At 41.4% G+C, this 14,551-nt stretch overlaps 1 protein-coding gene across 1 annotated transcript; it reads left to right on the forward strand.

Annotated features, from left to right (window-relative positions):
* The first annotated feature begins 1,172 nt into the window (after positions 1–1,172).
* Positions 1,173–14,034, forward strand: gpx7 (glutathione peroxidase 7). Its single transcript, XM_039001994.1, has 3 exons — positions 1,173–1,361; positions 3,654–3,915; positions 13,163–14,034. The coding sequence occupies exons 1-3, from the start codon at positions 1,233–1,235 to the stop codon at positions 13,324–13,326; spliced, it is 555 nt and encodes a 184-aa protein (XP_038857922.1). The 5' UTR covers positions 1,173–1,232; the 3' UTR covers positions 13,327–14,034.
* Positions 14,035–14,551: the final 517 nt, after the last annotated feature.

The following is a 14,551-nucleotide window of genomic DNA, read 5'->3' on the forward strand; positions in this document are numbered from 1 at the left end:
AGAGAAGCAAATGTAACCACAGGACATGTGGCAGAGTTGATGGACACCCTATGTTCATAAATGGACAGAAAGTTCCACAGAATGGAATATAATCACGTGCTATAAGAAACTGCTGCACTTGACCCCAGGTTTAAAAAGTTAGCCTTCAGTGATGCCAGAGCGATTGATGAGGCTCTTCAAAGAATAACCTCAGCAGCAGGGAGGAACAGCCCCAGCAGTCAGCTGGGTCAGGCACCAGGGCAACAGAAAGAAGAGGGATCAGATGGAGCAGAAGCACCAGTAGTAGTGCCACAAACGACTGTTGTTTGAATGCTGTTTGACGAGAAAGCCACTGGGGATACAGCACGAAGGAATCCCTCAGCAGATGCCATAATGGAGGTCCGATCCTATTTGGAGGAGCCACTCCTCCAAAGATCTGCAGATCCTCTGAGCTGGTGGAAGAACAAGGCCTCTGTCTACCCACGGCTTACTAAAATCATGTCAGGGAGAATCTGCATAGTGGCCACATCCGTTCCCTCTGAGAGGGTCTTCTTGAAAACGGGACAAATAATTACTGAGAGAAGAAACCGCATCAGCCCCTCGAAAGTGAGGCAGCTTGCATTTCTGAATGCAAATCTCTCATAAAAGCAGCATTGGTCAGCATTGCTGTGTGCTGCTGGTTATAACATGGCAATAAAGAAGAGAGAGAAAAGAGGGACCAGTTTAATGTTTTAAGTGGGATGCTGCAGTTTTGCAAATTGTTATTTATTTTTCTTTGATATGGTGCAGTATTCTATTATGCTGTTCAGATTGTATTCGTTTTGAATGGTTAGATTTATATGCACTTTGTTTATATACATTAAAAAGTTATACTTTAAATGCAAATGTTTAATAGCATTATTTTTCATAACAAACCAATGCATTTTTAAATACATTGTGGTTAAGGTAGAGTATGATTTCATTTAATAATTTAATTAGAATCGTTTTAACACGTTTTAACACCAAATAATCAAACTATCGCAACTGTTTGACTTGAAAAAATACAAAACATATTTTTTTTAAAGAGCCGTTTGGTAGCTAAAAGAGCTCACTGAAAAGAACCGGAATGCCCATTATTAAACCCGGTACAGTAGGTGGCGGCAATTCACCAAAAGATGTAGTCTGCCATAAAAGCTTGAATAAGAAGAAGAAGTTCAGCGCACAGAAGCTTCTACAGTAAATAGCTTACGTTGTACATTGATAAATAAGAAGACATGCTTTCTGTCCTCACATTGCTATTGATCTTATTCAGTCTAAATGAGGCCAAACAGAAAGATTTGTACACTTTCAAAGTTGTTAATAGCAGAGGGAGATTAGTCTCTTTGGAAAAATACAGGGGTTCGGTAAGTTTGAAACTCGAGCCTACCAACTTTTGCACGGTAGCCTATGCAAATGTGGCATTTGTTTACCGGTGAATGCATGCTGCGGATTTTCCTTTCATAAGGCATGTATGATCTATGCATGTTTTATAACAATAGCATCTTACTCTTATGAATAAAATGCTAAGTTTAAGACCAAATTATTTGTGTCTATCATCTGTATACGTGGCAACTGCTGCTGGACTCCAACGTTGCTAAATTAAATTGTTTGGCCAATAGTAAATTTATTGTTTGGCCAATAGCTAGCCTTAGTTTGATCCAACTGTTATGTCTGGTTGTATATTACTGACTATAACGTAACCTGCATAAAGTTATTTCATATGCCTTATAAAAGAGAGGTAATATTCCCTTCTGTAGTCAGTGATAATGTAATATTTTTAAAACATCAAGGTGGGCCATTTTAATACATATTTAAAACTTGTATTTATTAATTGTCAACTTTTTTCATTGGGTATAACCATATCACAGGACACATTCTATAGACCGTCTGCATGCTGCATAATCTGAACAGAATTTAAAGTGATACAGTAGAAAGAGGCGTTCCCAAATCTGCCCATTTTCTATCCTTACCACGTGTAGTTCCGTCGTATTGACACTAGAGGACAGCAATACCATATGAGCACTACAGGTAAACACTTCTTTTTCTCGCAGTGTTTCGCCACGAGCTGCATTTATTTAAAGGCCGGGTGCACCGCCAGGGATACTGATGCAAACACTTTTTAATAAACGAAAACACAATGCACAATGAAAAGTGCATGTCTGCTAAATGGAGCATTCATGAGGAATTTATTGCGAAGCATTTATTTATTTCTCCTTTAGAGTTTATTATTGTGCAGTATTATTCTAGCGCTTTATACAATTTTACAAAAGGGATTTATAAAATCATAGAAGCTCAATTAAAAAATAAATAATGAAACAGTCCTGTGTAGCTCAGTTGGTAGAGCATGCAATGCCAGAGTTGTGGGTTTAATTCCCACGAGGGACCAGTATGAAAATGTATGCACTTACTATTGTAAGTAGTTCTGGAGTAGTGTAAAATGTAAATGAAACACTTTAGAAATGGAATAGCAACTTTTCATTTTGATGGATACAATTATAGACCTTGAAGAGGAAGGGAGATGTATAGAAAAATACAGAAATATAAAGTTGGCCATAAACATGGCTCACAAAACCAGGCTCACGAATCACTTTTGTTGTTGCTGTCTCCATGAGTCACACATTCACATAAGAGAACATAGGACAGCCCACTGGGCACAGACATTACTTCAGCATCTATTCCATGTTGGTTCAACATAATTTCAATGAAATAAGATGGAAACAGCATTGATTAAACCAGTGTGTGCCCAGTGGGAAGTAATGGCTCAAACATTCACCTCAAGGATGTTTGGAATGTGTTGGTGCAATTCTATAATTCCAGTGTTCAAGTGATTCATTGGAAAAAATTATTTGGCACAAAAGTAGTGCACTGGGCCTTTACTAGTCCTGCATTAGAGGCCCGATATAGCCATCTGTAGTGCAGGCAAAAAAACATGTGTCATAGCAAATCACATGTAATGTAATATATCTTCTATTTGATCAAAATGTCACTGTATCTGTTCAATACTAAAACTGAGCTATTGGCCCAGAATTGCAAAAATATTTTAATGGATATAAAGAATTTGACTTGACCAAACATTATTGCAACGATTGACCATTTTCCAGGGCTTCTTTTACTATCACCCTCATTACTATCTGGCCTGAACCTCCACTATTCCCACTGCTCAGAGACTCCTCATCACTTACATTCACCTCCAAACCTTTGATCTTGTTTTCCTTGAAACCATGCCCACTCAATTAGTCTTGTAGCTCTGTGGTAGTCCCTACACACAGAGCAGGAAGGATTAAAGGGTCAAACTATTTTATGGAATAACCCCTGTGCCCTTACCAAATGTGTCATCTGGTCACATAGCCAACATCACATTGAAATGCCAGTACGTGACTTTGGCAGGAGCTCACTGGAGCTGAGTACCGGCACCTCAAATGTTCTAATGCTTGAGCTCCTGTCCCTCTTATAGAATATTTGCTCAAAAGTATTGTGGAGCTCCTCCACCTAAATATAAGAAGTACCAGTACCCAAAATGAGTACCGGTACCTATTTCAGTCAAGCACTGGACATAGCATTCAGCACCAATGAAAGGCTACTGGTTATTTTCATATTATCGATAACAGTTTTCATCAGTACAACGTTTATATTTTTAGTATTATGGTTGCCTGCAGGTGTCTCTTGTGGTGAATGTGGCCAGTGACTGTGGCTTCACTGAGGATCACTACACGGACCTTCAACAGCTGCAGAGGGACTTTGGGCCGTCCCACTTCAACGTCCTGGCCTTCCCCTGCAACCAGTTCGGCCAGCAGGAGCCTGGCAGCGACATGGACATTGACGCCTTTGTCCGGCGTGTCTACGGAGTCTCCTTCCCCCTCTTCAGCAAGATTGCTGTGGTGGGCACCGGGGCCAACAATGCCTTCAAGTACCTTGTGGGTGAGTGAACAGATGAGGGATGGATGGGGGCAGAGGCATATACACATACACACATATACATCTAGATGTATCGGCGGCAGGTAGCCTTGCGGTTAGGAGCGTAGGGCCAGTAACCGAAAGGTCGCTGGTTGAAATTCCCCAGCTAACTAGGTGAAAATCTGTCAATATGCCCTTGAGCAAGGCACTTAACCATAATTGTTCCAGGGTCACTGTCAGTAATTGCTGATTCCTGGCTCTGACCCCACTCTCAGGGGGAGTGGGATATTCATTTGTGAAATAGGACAAATGTAAGCACCCACCTAATTATCTTTATAAGGTGTCTGTGTATAGTTAACTGGATATCCTTTGGGTGGTGGGCCATTCTTAGTAAATTAAAAAGAAAAGGGGAGCTCTAGGACCTCAGATGTAATCATTTAATAACCTAATATCCAATGTTTCCACAGACAAGCTGTCTTTATCAGGGTATAATGACAAACACTGCGGGTCACTAGTTTATATACTGTCAAAGGACACACACAGGTGTCTGTAATCATGGCCGGGTGTGGCCTGATATCATTGGTTAATTCTCATATAAAAATAACATACAAAAAACATGAATGGATAGCATTTGATCATAGATAGAATTTGGCTACATAGGCCTACAAATGTTTACAATGAATAGCAAAATCACAAGAATGGCTTCAGATCAAAGTTTACATTGAGACCAAAGGGAGCAAGGGTCTTTAAATTAAAGATCCAGGCAGCCTCTCGTTTTAATAATAAATTGTCGAGGTCACCGCCTCTCCTAGGGAGGTTGACATGTTCGATGCCGATATAACGTAGGGACAAAATCGAGTGGTTCGCTTCCATAAAGTGGGCCGCAACTGGGTAAGTCAAGTTTTTGCACCTAATGGTGCTACGATGCTCCGAGATTCATACTTTTAATTCACGCTTATAAGTTATAAGATAAATAACTGCCTTAGTGGAGCCCGTGATAACACCTTTGATTGGGATCTGTTTCCCTTTTTGGGGGTGTTTGAAAGATCTACATTAGTAAGTGCCATTGCATTGAGCACAGCCATTACACTTGTAGTTTCCATCCGGTAGAGGCGCAAATAAACGTTGTGCAGGGATATTTTAGGGTGGTATATCAGAGTTTACCAATTGATCTCTGAGATTTCTGCCCCGCGAGAATACGACCAAGGGAGGGTCCGAAAACACATTACCGATACTGTCATCAGATCTTAGAATGTGCCAATGTTTGTGAACGATTCCCTTAATTTGTTCAGAGCACTTTGAATAGCGGGTAGTTAGAACGCAAGAATGCTTCTTTTTGCGAGACTGTCCTTGTAAGAGATCATGTCTTGATAATGTTTTGAATTTTCTCAATGGCAGTATTAATCTGAACATTTTTGTACTCCTTCTCATTTCATTTTCTTTGTGTCTCAGCCATATTTCTGTCAAATTCTGATTGTTTTTTGCAAATTATTTTTATTGCATCCTAACATGCTGGGTTCTTTTACTGAAGACTCCGAAGCATACTTATAATAAATGGAACAGATTTATTTAATGTTCTCCTTAACACATTACAGTCGACTACTCTCTACAGTGTCTTTAGCCCAACTCTCCCATACATCATTAAACCTTTACCGCCCTTACATCTCGTAATCCAATCACTTCAATGCAAGAACAGAAACTCCATTGTCATTTGGTAATTCAAATAACTCAACCTCTGCCTACAAATGTCATTGGCTATTTGCAACCGTTTTAAATCTAAACTCATTAACATATAATACATTTCTCAATACACCACACTCCTCCCCGGAAATTCTCACTTCCTCTGAAAACATCCTTGATGAACATCATGGGTTTTCCAAAACAGTTTTTCACATATACAACCTGTTTACAGATCCAATCGGTCCGGAGGCCTTCTGACCCTTTTTGGCCTCTTATGATGCTCTGGGCCCTCAGGCTCACGGCCTGGCACAATCTGTGTCTCTGTATGCATGCCCGTCACAGTCGTAGTTCCCAAGTCCCAATCAGAAATGTTCCACTCTGACACATTCAGGTCTTCTCTTTCATTGTGTTGCATCATCATTTGAGCCACATGCTTCTTACACAATTTTCCCTCAGTCTGCACTAAGCAGGTTACAGGACCAAGTACCCTTTTCTCTCTCTCTCCTCCCTGGTAATCTCGGACAAGTACTGTTTGTTCCCACACAAAAAAATGTAGACGCTTGCCCACCCCCTTGTCCTGTATCTTAGACTGCGTGTCAGCTGAAAAGCTGGGATAACCTTGTTCTAACCTGTCTTTTTAGGAACAACTCTGCTGTAGTTATTCCAGTTATGGCATGCAGGGTATTCCTGAAGGCAAACAGAAAGTTGTCCACACTATGCTGTACAGACCGTCCTGAGGAATTGTCCTTCTCAAGAGCCTGTTTTAGATTCTGTACAAGTCACTCTGCTGCGCCATTTGAAGCTGCATGAAAAGGAGCCGATTTGATGTGTTTCACCCCATTCAACTGGAAGAATATCTCCATCTCTTTTGACACCAGCCCTCGGCCCATTGTCTGAAACTCACTCCTCAACTAACCCGTAGGCTGAGAACATTCCCCGGAGTGTCTCTACCGTGGCTGTAGCTGAAGTATTACTCATACATTTTACTTCTGGCCAGCGTGAGTATGCATCCATAACTACTAAGAACTGGTGCTTTCCCTTTTGAGCAAAATCTATATGAATGGCCTCAGGCCATTTCCAAGGATGCACTGGTGCAAGGTTCAGCATATGTCTATTAGACTGACACAATTGGCATCTCCTTACCAATTTCTTCTATGTCTGAGTCTAACCTGGGCCTCCAGAAGTGGCTCCTGCAAGAGCTTTCATTTTGACCACGCCCCAGTGGTTTTCATGTAGCTCCTTCAGTAGGTCCCTCTGTAGAGTAGACCGGCACCACCGCTCTCATACCCCATAACACACAATCACTTTCTACAGTCCTTCTCATTCAATAAGGCTTTAGTTCAGGATCAGTAACATGGTTAGGACACCCTGTAAGTGTGAAGTGCTTCACTTTTGCCAAACACTCGTCCTTGGTAGTTTCCCTGGCTATGTCCTTAGCTAAAATGGGAAGTACATCTAAAAAAGATACTCGATAGTTTGGATTGGTCTCTGGGACCCCCCCCGCCCCCCTCCTTTCATGGGAAGCCTATCAAATCCAAATCAAATGTTATTTGTTTCATACACATGGTTAGCAGATGTTAATGCGAGTGTAGCGAAATGCTTGTGCTTCTAGTTCCGACAGTGCAGTAATATCTAACAAGTAATCTAACAATTCCCCAACAACTACCTAATACACACAAATCTAAAGGGGTGAATGAGAATATGTACATGTAAGTATATGGATGAGCGATGGCCGAGCGGCATAGGCAAGGTGCAGTAGATGGTATAAAATACAGTATATACATGTGATATGAGTAATGTAAGATATGTAAACATTATTAAAGTGGAATTATTTAGAGTGCATTGTATAAAGTGACTAGTGATCCATTTATTAAAGTGGCGAGTGATTGGTTCTCAATGTAGGCAGCAGCCTCTCTGAGTTAATGATTGCTGTTTAGCAGTCTGATGGCCTTGAGATAGAAGCTGTTTTTCAGTCTCTCGGTCCCAGCTTTGATGCACCTGTACTGACCCCGCCTTCTTGATGGTAGCGGTGTGAACAAGCAGTGGCTCAGGTGGTTGATGTCCTTGATGATCTTTTTGGCCTTCCTGTGACATTGGGTGCTGCGGCCTCTGTCACACTGCTTCTACGTTCTGTAAGTGGTCCTCTGCCGATTTCCCTGTGATAAGAATATCATCCAGAAAGCACACAACCCCAGGTAAACCCTGTACAACCTGGTCCATACTACGTTGGAATATAGCTGTAGCACTTGATACTCCATAAGGCAGGCCATTCATCTGGTATAAACCCTTCAACATGTTTTATAGTCAGGAAATGCTTTGACTCTTGATCTACCTCCACTTGCAGGTAGGCCTGTGTAAGGTCTAACTTTGTGAACTGTTTACCCCCGGCTAGAGTAGCAAACAAGTCCAGGGTCTTTGGTAAGGGGTACTGGTCCACATCCACTCATGCATTTACAGTCACCTTGTAATCATGACATATTCTGACACCTCAGTTTGTCTTTGGAATGCAAACTATAGGTGCTGGCCATTCACTGGACTCTATGGGTGGGGTCACTCCTTGTTTTTCTAGCTTTGTAAGCTGTTTGTCTACTGCCTGTCTGAGTGCATAAGGCACAGGTCTAGCCTTACAAAACTTTGGAACTGCTTTCTCTGACACTTGAGTTTTGGCTTTAATTCCCTTTACCACACCCAGTTCACCACTAAACACCTCAGCATATTTATCGCACAGCTGCGCAACTGGGTCTGACACATGGTTCACTCTTGACCAATCTGATTTGAGGTGCTGAATCCAGTTCCTCCCCATTAGCGTAGGACCCTTCCCGTTTGACACTAATAGAGGTAATGGTAAAACTTGAGCACCACATTTCATTTTAACCTCCAGCTGTCCCAATAACTGAATAGGCTGAGCTGAGTAAGTTCTCACCATGACCATGTACGGTTTCACATACTCACGATCACTACACACAGTAAAAAGTCCCAAGTCCTTTTCTGACTGGTGATTTCCGACCGTGCTGGAGCCTGCAGGCAGGAGCAGCTCTGCCTCCTCAACTTGATCTGTTGTCAAGTAGCCTGTCCCCTTCACTGGATTAGAGTGCACTATTTGAGAGCGTTGCTTAGAAAACGCGCTGCTCCCCGCAGATACTCTCACTCTGCAAGCCCTTTTAAGATGTCCAGTCTTCTGGCACACTCTGCATTGGAAATCCTTGTAACGGCAGGTCTGCTGTGAATGTCCTGTCCCCAAACAGCCAAACAGCGAAAACAGGGCTTTGAGGTCTCCCCCTTCTGGTCTGACATCCACTGTTTCTCCCTGTCGGATCCGGGTCGATGCCCCTCCCATTTTGTGGACAACTGATCGGATCTCAACTGAGTCGATGTCTGCTGGAATTTCTGCATACTCTGGGCTGTGCACTCCAAGTTGTTGACAATGTCCAATACTTTTGCCCATGTTAAATTCTTCCCATATGCCGCGCTTAACATCTTGCCATGCAGCTCCTTACTGGCAACTCCATAAACTAGCTGGTCCCTCAGCTGCTTCTCTAGTGCAGCACCAAACTCACATGTAGCTGCCATCCCTTTAGCGATGCTATGTACTCAGCTAACGTCTCTCCCGCCAACTGTTTCCTATTCCGAAAAACATACCTCTCGCTCAACATAAAAATCTCTCAGAGCTGAAATTATCTCCTGGAAGCTAGCCTCTCCCTGCTTCTTCAGCGCTAATAAATCTTTCAGCAGCATTAACATCTTTGAACCCACTACTGATAGAAACACCGTTCTTCTGCGGTCGTCAGCTATCTCGTTAACTGCAAAAATCACTCCTCATATGTGCTGAAGCTCTAGATAGCCTCTTGGAATCACAAACCGGTCTCACTACTGAAAAGTGCCATAGCTCTCATTAGCCCATGCGCTATTTCTTCCCAGCTGACCAACTCATTTACTAACATTAGTACTAGCTAAGTTTCTAGCTCGTTCACTCGGTTGGTCATCAGTAGTCTGAGGATTTTGTCTCAGAATTCTGTTATCCTCGTCGCCAGTTGTTGCATCCTAAGATGCTGGGTTCTTTTACTGAAGACTCCGAAGCATACTTATAATAAATGGAACAGATATATTTAATGTTCTCCTTAACACATTACAGTCGACTACTCTCTACAGTGTCTTTAGCCCAACTCTCCCATACATCATTAAACCTTTACCGCCCTTACATCTCGTAATTCAATCACTTCAATGCAAGAACGGAAACTCCATTGTCATTTGGTAATTCAAATAACTCAACCTCTGCCTACAAATGTCATTGGCTATTTGCAACCGTTTTAAATCTAAACTCATTAACACATAATACATTTCTCAATACACCACACTTTTGATTTGACAGAATTGGCTGTAGGGCAAACTGCTTTTCAAGGGAAGCGGGTGACAACTATCAGCCCTCAACAAACTGTTAGGATCAGTAGGTTTCCTGTAAAGATCAGTGTATAGAACATTATCCTCACATAAAATCAGAAGATCAAGGAAACTGATTTGACGTGTGTCAGATTGCATAGTAAATCTCAGGTGCTCAGAACCAGAGTTAAGAAAAGCATGGAATGCCTGGAGCTGTTTTGCATCACCCCTCCATAGAACAAAAATATCATCGATGTACCATTTCCAAATAATAATGTTCGGCAAGAATTTTTTTGGGAGACAGTTGAAAATGGACTGTTTCTCCATGTAACCCACGTACAAATTAGCATAGTTAGGAGCCATGGGGGATCCCATCACAGTACCATTTGTCTGAATAAAATGTTGCAGAAGAAAATGTTCCATGGCTTCAATACCGCCCTCGTGTGGAATATTCGTGTATAATGACTCAACATCAGAAGTGACTAACAAAGTATTATCAGGGAGAGGATCAAATGATTTAATAATAGAGATCATATTGCTGGTGACCTTTACAAAAAAGGGGAGCTGTTCTGCGAGTGGTCTAATAAAAAAGTAAACGAAAGTCGATAAAGGGGCCGTTACTGCGTCAGTGCCCGCTACATTCTTGTGTAATTTTGTATAGAAAGTTACAATTTTAGGGTGTTGAATAGCCAAAAAGTTGTGTTCTTTTTTGGTGATCTGACCAGAAATTAAGTACCCATCTAGGAGAGTAAAGACAGTGTTCTGAAATTGGGAAGTGGGGTCACTTCTGAGTTTGTTGTTAAAGGTGTTGTCAAGCAGTCGTCTATGACACTCATTTACATAAACTGTCCTATCCATGAGTACAAGCGACCCACCCTTAACAGCAGGGCGGGTACGGACTGACGTATTGGATTGTAAGTCAAGCAAGGCTTGTTTTTCATCCTTGGGTAAATTATGGAAAGATATGTACTCCTATTTCTTCTTAAGGAGATTATTTTTCAACGAGTCTGCAAAATGTCTCAATAGAGTGATTGCGATTGGCTGGAGGTACAAAATAAATCTTACTTCTAAAAGGAGTCGGAGTATGTGCAGGTGAGCAACTTACATGTTCAGTAGAAATATCACGATTAGGGGAGATAAAGTTTCCGCTTAAACGGATGTTACTAAAAAACTTAAACTTGTCTACCTTAACATCGAAATCGTTGCACTGAGTTGTAGGCACAAAATAACCCTTTATTAATCAAGGAGACATGGGCAGGGCTCAAAATCTTGCCTGATAAATTAAAGACATTCAATCCCATGGGTTCTGGGACCTTGTGTACGGTCCCCTCTGCCTCTGGTAGTAGTTTCTTCTTACCCCGTTGGGTACGGCATCTCGTCGGTACGCGTGGCCACGGCCACCTACCTGCTTCTGTTGGCCCAGTCTCTCGTTGTATAAAAAACTGTCACTGGAAGCAGATGAGGAGCTGGTTGTAGAGCGTTGGTCAGACGGGAGTGGATAGAAGTAAGCGGCATCCTTCCTGCGTCTGCCATGGAGAGGAGGAGCAGGACCTCTTGTCAGGGTTCCTCCAGAAGTAGACTTTGTTCTCGGCCTTGTCTTTTTTGTCTTGGTTGAATTTCTTGATTTTAAGCTCCTTTATTTCTGTAGACAACTTGTCCTGGAGCGCTTGGTTAGTTTTTATTAGTTCATTGAATATGCCATCCTCATTAACAGCTCCTTGAAGAGCTGTGTGTTTCTCTTCAATTGTTATCCATTTCAATAAAATCCCTTTTCAACTGGTCAACAATTAATGTCATTAAATCAATAGAGCATGTGTTCAGGACGGCACACCAGCGCTGGCCCAATGACGGTTCTATTTGCCACCTGTGTCCCCGTGGAATAATGCCTTGACACACATTCTTAATACACACGGGAAACTGTTGAGCATGAAGAACCCAGCAGCATTGCAGTTCTTGACACAAACCGGTGCACCTGACCCCAACTACCATACCCCGTTCGAAGGCACTTAAATCTTTTGTCTTGCCCATTCACCCTCTGAATGACACACATACACAATCCATGTCTCAGTGGTCTCAATGCTTAAAAATGCATCTTTAACCTGTCTCCTCCCCTTCATCTACACTGATTGAAGTGGATTTTACTAGTGACATCAATAAGGGATCACAGCTTTCACCTGGATTCACCTGGTCAGTGGATGTCATGGAAAGAGCCAGTGTTCTTAATGTTTTGTACACGGCTATGGGTGGGGGATGCATTTTCCAACTTTTTCCTGAATAGCTTGAAGTATGAACAACAAGTCTATAACCCCTGACTGACTTGGGCAGACAGCGACCGTCTTTGTGGACTCATTAGCAAGCCTAGGCCAGCTCAGAGAGTGTGTGTGTCTTAAGTGTGTTTGGTTTATTATGGGTTTGAGTGGGAGGTTGGGTCCCCCAGCGGGAGATAAAATGGCAGGCTACTGGCAGGCTGCCCGTTTTTACAAACGGACCCTCAGAGCGTAGGTGATTCAAACGTCAGGAAAAATCAAGGGGAAGGAGAAAAAGAGGCAAATTACATTTTTACCACACTAGTGAAAGGCTGGAAGGAATGATGATTGCAATCTTCTCCTCACCTTTAAGTGTACTATATCTAAATATTTTATTCAACTTTAAGTGTACTATATCTAAATATTTTATTAAGTGTACTATGTCTAAATATTTTATTCAACTTTAAGTGTACTATATCTAAATATTTTATTACGTGTACTATATCTAAATATTTTATTCAACTTTAAGTGTACTATGTCTAAATATTTTATTCAATGCATTTTTTCAAATCGCAACAACTAGGGGTTGAAACATGGCTTTTGGTCAGATGCTAATTTGTATTCATGCTATTTTAACACACAATGAATATACTGTATATGTGGTTAATTCTCGATTCATTATCATGCAATTAAAAAATATATAATTTTAACCTTTATTTAACTAGGCAAGTCAGTTAAGAACAAATTCTTATTTTCAATGACGGCCTAGGAACAGTGGGTTAACTGCCTTTTTCAGGGCCAGAACGACAGATTTTTACCTTGTCAGCTCGGGGATTTGATCTTGTAACCTTTCGGTCACTAGTTCAACGCTCTAACCCCTAGGCTACCTGCCGCCCCGGAAACACATAATAAGTATTTATGTTTTATGGAATTGTCACAAAAAAAATGTCTCTTTTGATTCTTTACAGAGATGTCAGGAAAAGAGCCTGACTGGAACTTCTGGAAGTACCTCATCGATACAGATGGGAAAGTCGTGGATGCCTGGGGGCCCAGTGTCTCTGTCAAAGAACTCCGACCTAAAATAGCTGAAATGGTACGGAATATCATCCTCAAGAAGAAAGAGGAACTTTAACTCAACACCTCAAGACCCATCTGACAATCTATTCAGGAATATCCTATGTGATTGAAATCCACTGTCTGCAACAAAAACACCCCGAGCATCACAAAAATACGCTCCAAGCAGCACACACTCCAAGCACCACACACTCCAAGCAGCACACACTCCAAGCAGCACACACTCCAAGCAGCACACACTCCAAGCACCACACACTCCAAGCACCTCACACTCCAAGCACCACACACTACATACTGTAAATGTTGTATTCTACAGATGTAGGATCTTAATTTGAGCCAGTTTGCTACATCAGGAAAATAATCCTGCAGCAATAGCAACTGTGAATTATTATGTGGATTATAATTAATGGGCATTTTTGTAGGTGTTGATACATTTTTAGGGAAAATCAAGTCTAACATTTCAAATGTGAAATTACAAGCTTCAGAAGCCTTTTTAAACCTCAAATACACAAAATAGTTTAAAATGTCCTGCAACAGGGTGATCAAATTAAATTCCTGTATCTGTGCCCCGAATAACTTTTATGAAACCACCTCTATGACTGCATTCAGCATACTGATATCCTCTTTTGGAAGCAGTTGATCTGCCTGCGAAAAACTCTCTCATCAGCAATCAGAGCTTATTGTTGTGCTGTTGAGAGGTTCTTTGTATTGGATTGCCTTTTCATGGTACATGTGTGCACATTAATAAATATACTTTTACAAAGTGGCATGAATGCTTTCATCAGTTTTTTTTCTACACAAAGCTGTACATGGAAATGTGTAGGAGGTACATTTAGGTCAAACTTGACTTTTGCATGAACGTTTTTCTCAAATAAGATTTGTTTGTTTTTTGACTGTCTCTGCCTGTAAGGAATACTCACATTCCTTTGTAGATAAGTCTTTCACTCTCTAATGTTTTCAAGGTTAACACTGTGCTTTGTGCTTTTGTGTTAGTTCTTTACCTTGTTGTAATTTACACTTTTCTTACAGACTGTGTGCTTGTCCTGCCACCGCTTTGCTTTCATCTCATTTGAAACCATAACGTTGGAAAATGAAAAGACATTTTGGAAATTGTTTTAGCAGCCTTTCCTTATTACCTGTCCTGAATGTGTTTTCTATGGTACAAAGTGTCGTTTCTCTGTTCAGCAAAGTGTTTTTATCCTTGGAAGATTTCGGTTGATTACCTTGGTACAAAATAGGGCTGTTGATTTCGGAGAAGACCCAGTTTGGCTAACACTGCATTG

Source organism: Salvelinus namaycush, chromosome 10 (genome assembly GCF_016432855.1).
Source record: "Salvelinus namaycush isolate Seneca chromosome 10, SaNama_1.0, whole genome shotgun sequence".
Lineage (NCBI taxonomy): Eukaryota > Metazoa > Chordata > Actinopteri > Salmoniformes > Salmonidae > Salvelinus > Salvelinus namaycush.

Bases quoted from the DNA above. Each gene is read 5' to 3' on its own strand.
- gpx7 (XM_039001994.1), top strand. From the start codon at position 1,233: ATGCTTTCTGTCCTCACATTGCTATTGATCTTATTCAGTCTAAATGAG. The intron at 1,362-3,653 runs GTAAGTTTGAAA...GGTTGCCTGCAG, and splicing joins TGGAAAAATACAGGGGTTCG to GTGTCTCTTGTGGTGAATGT. The intron at 3,916-13,162 runs GTGAGTGAACAG...GATTCTTTACAG, and splicing joins TGCCTTCAAGTACCTTGTGG to AGATGTCAGGAAAAGAGCCT.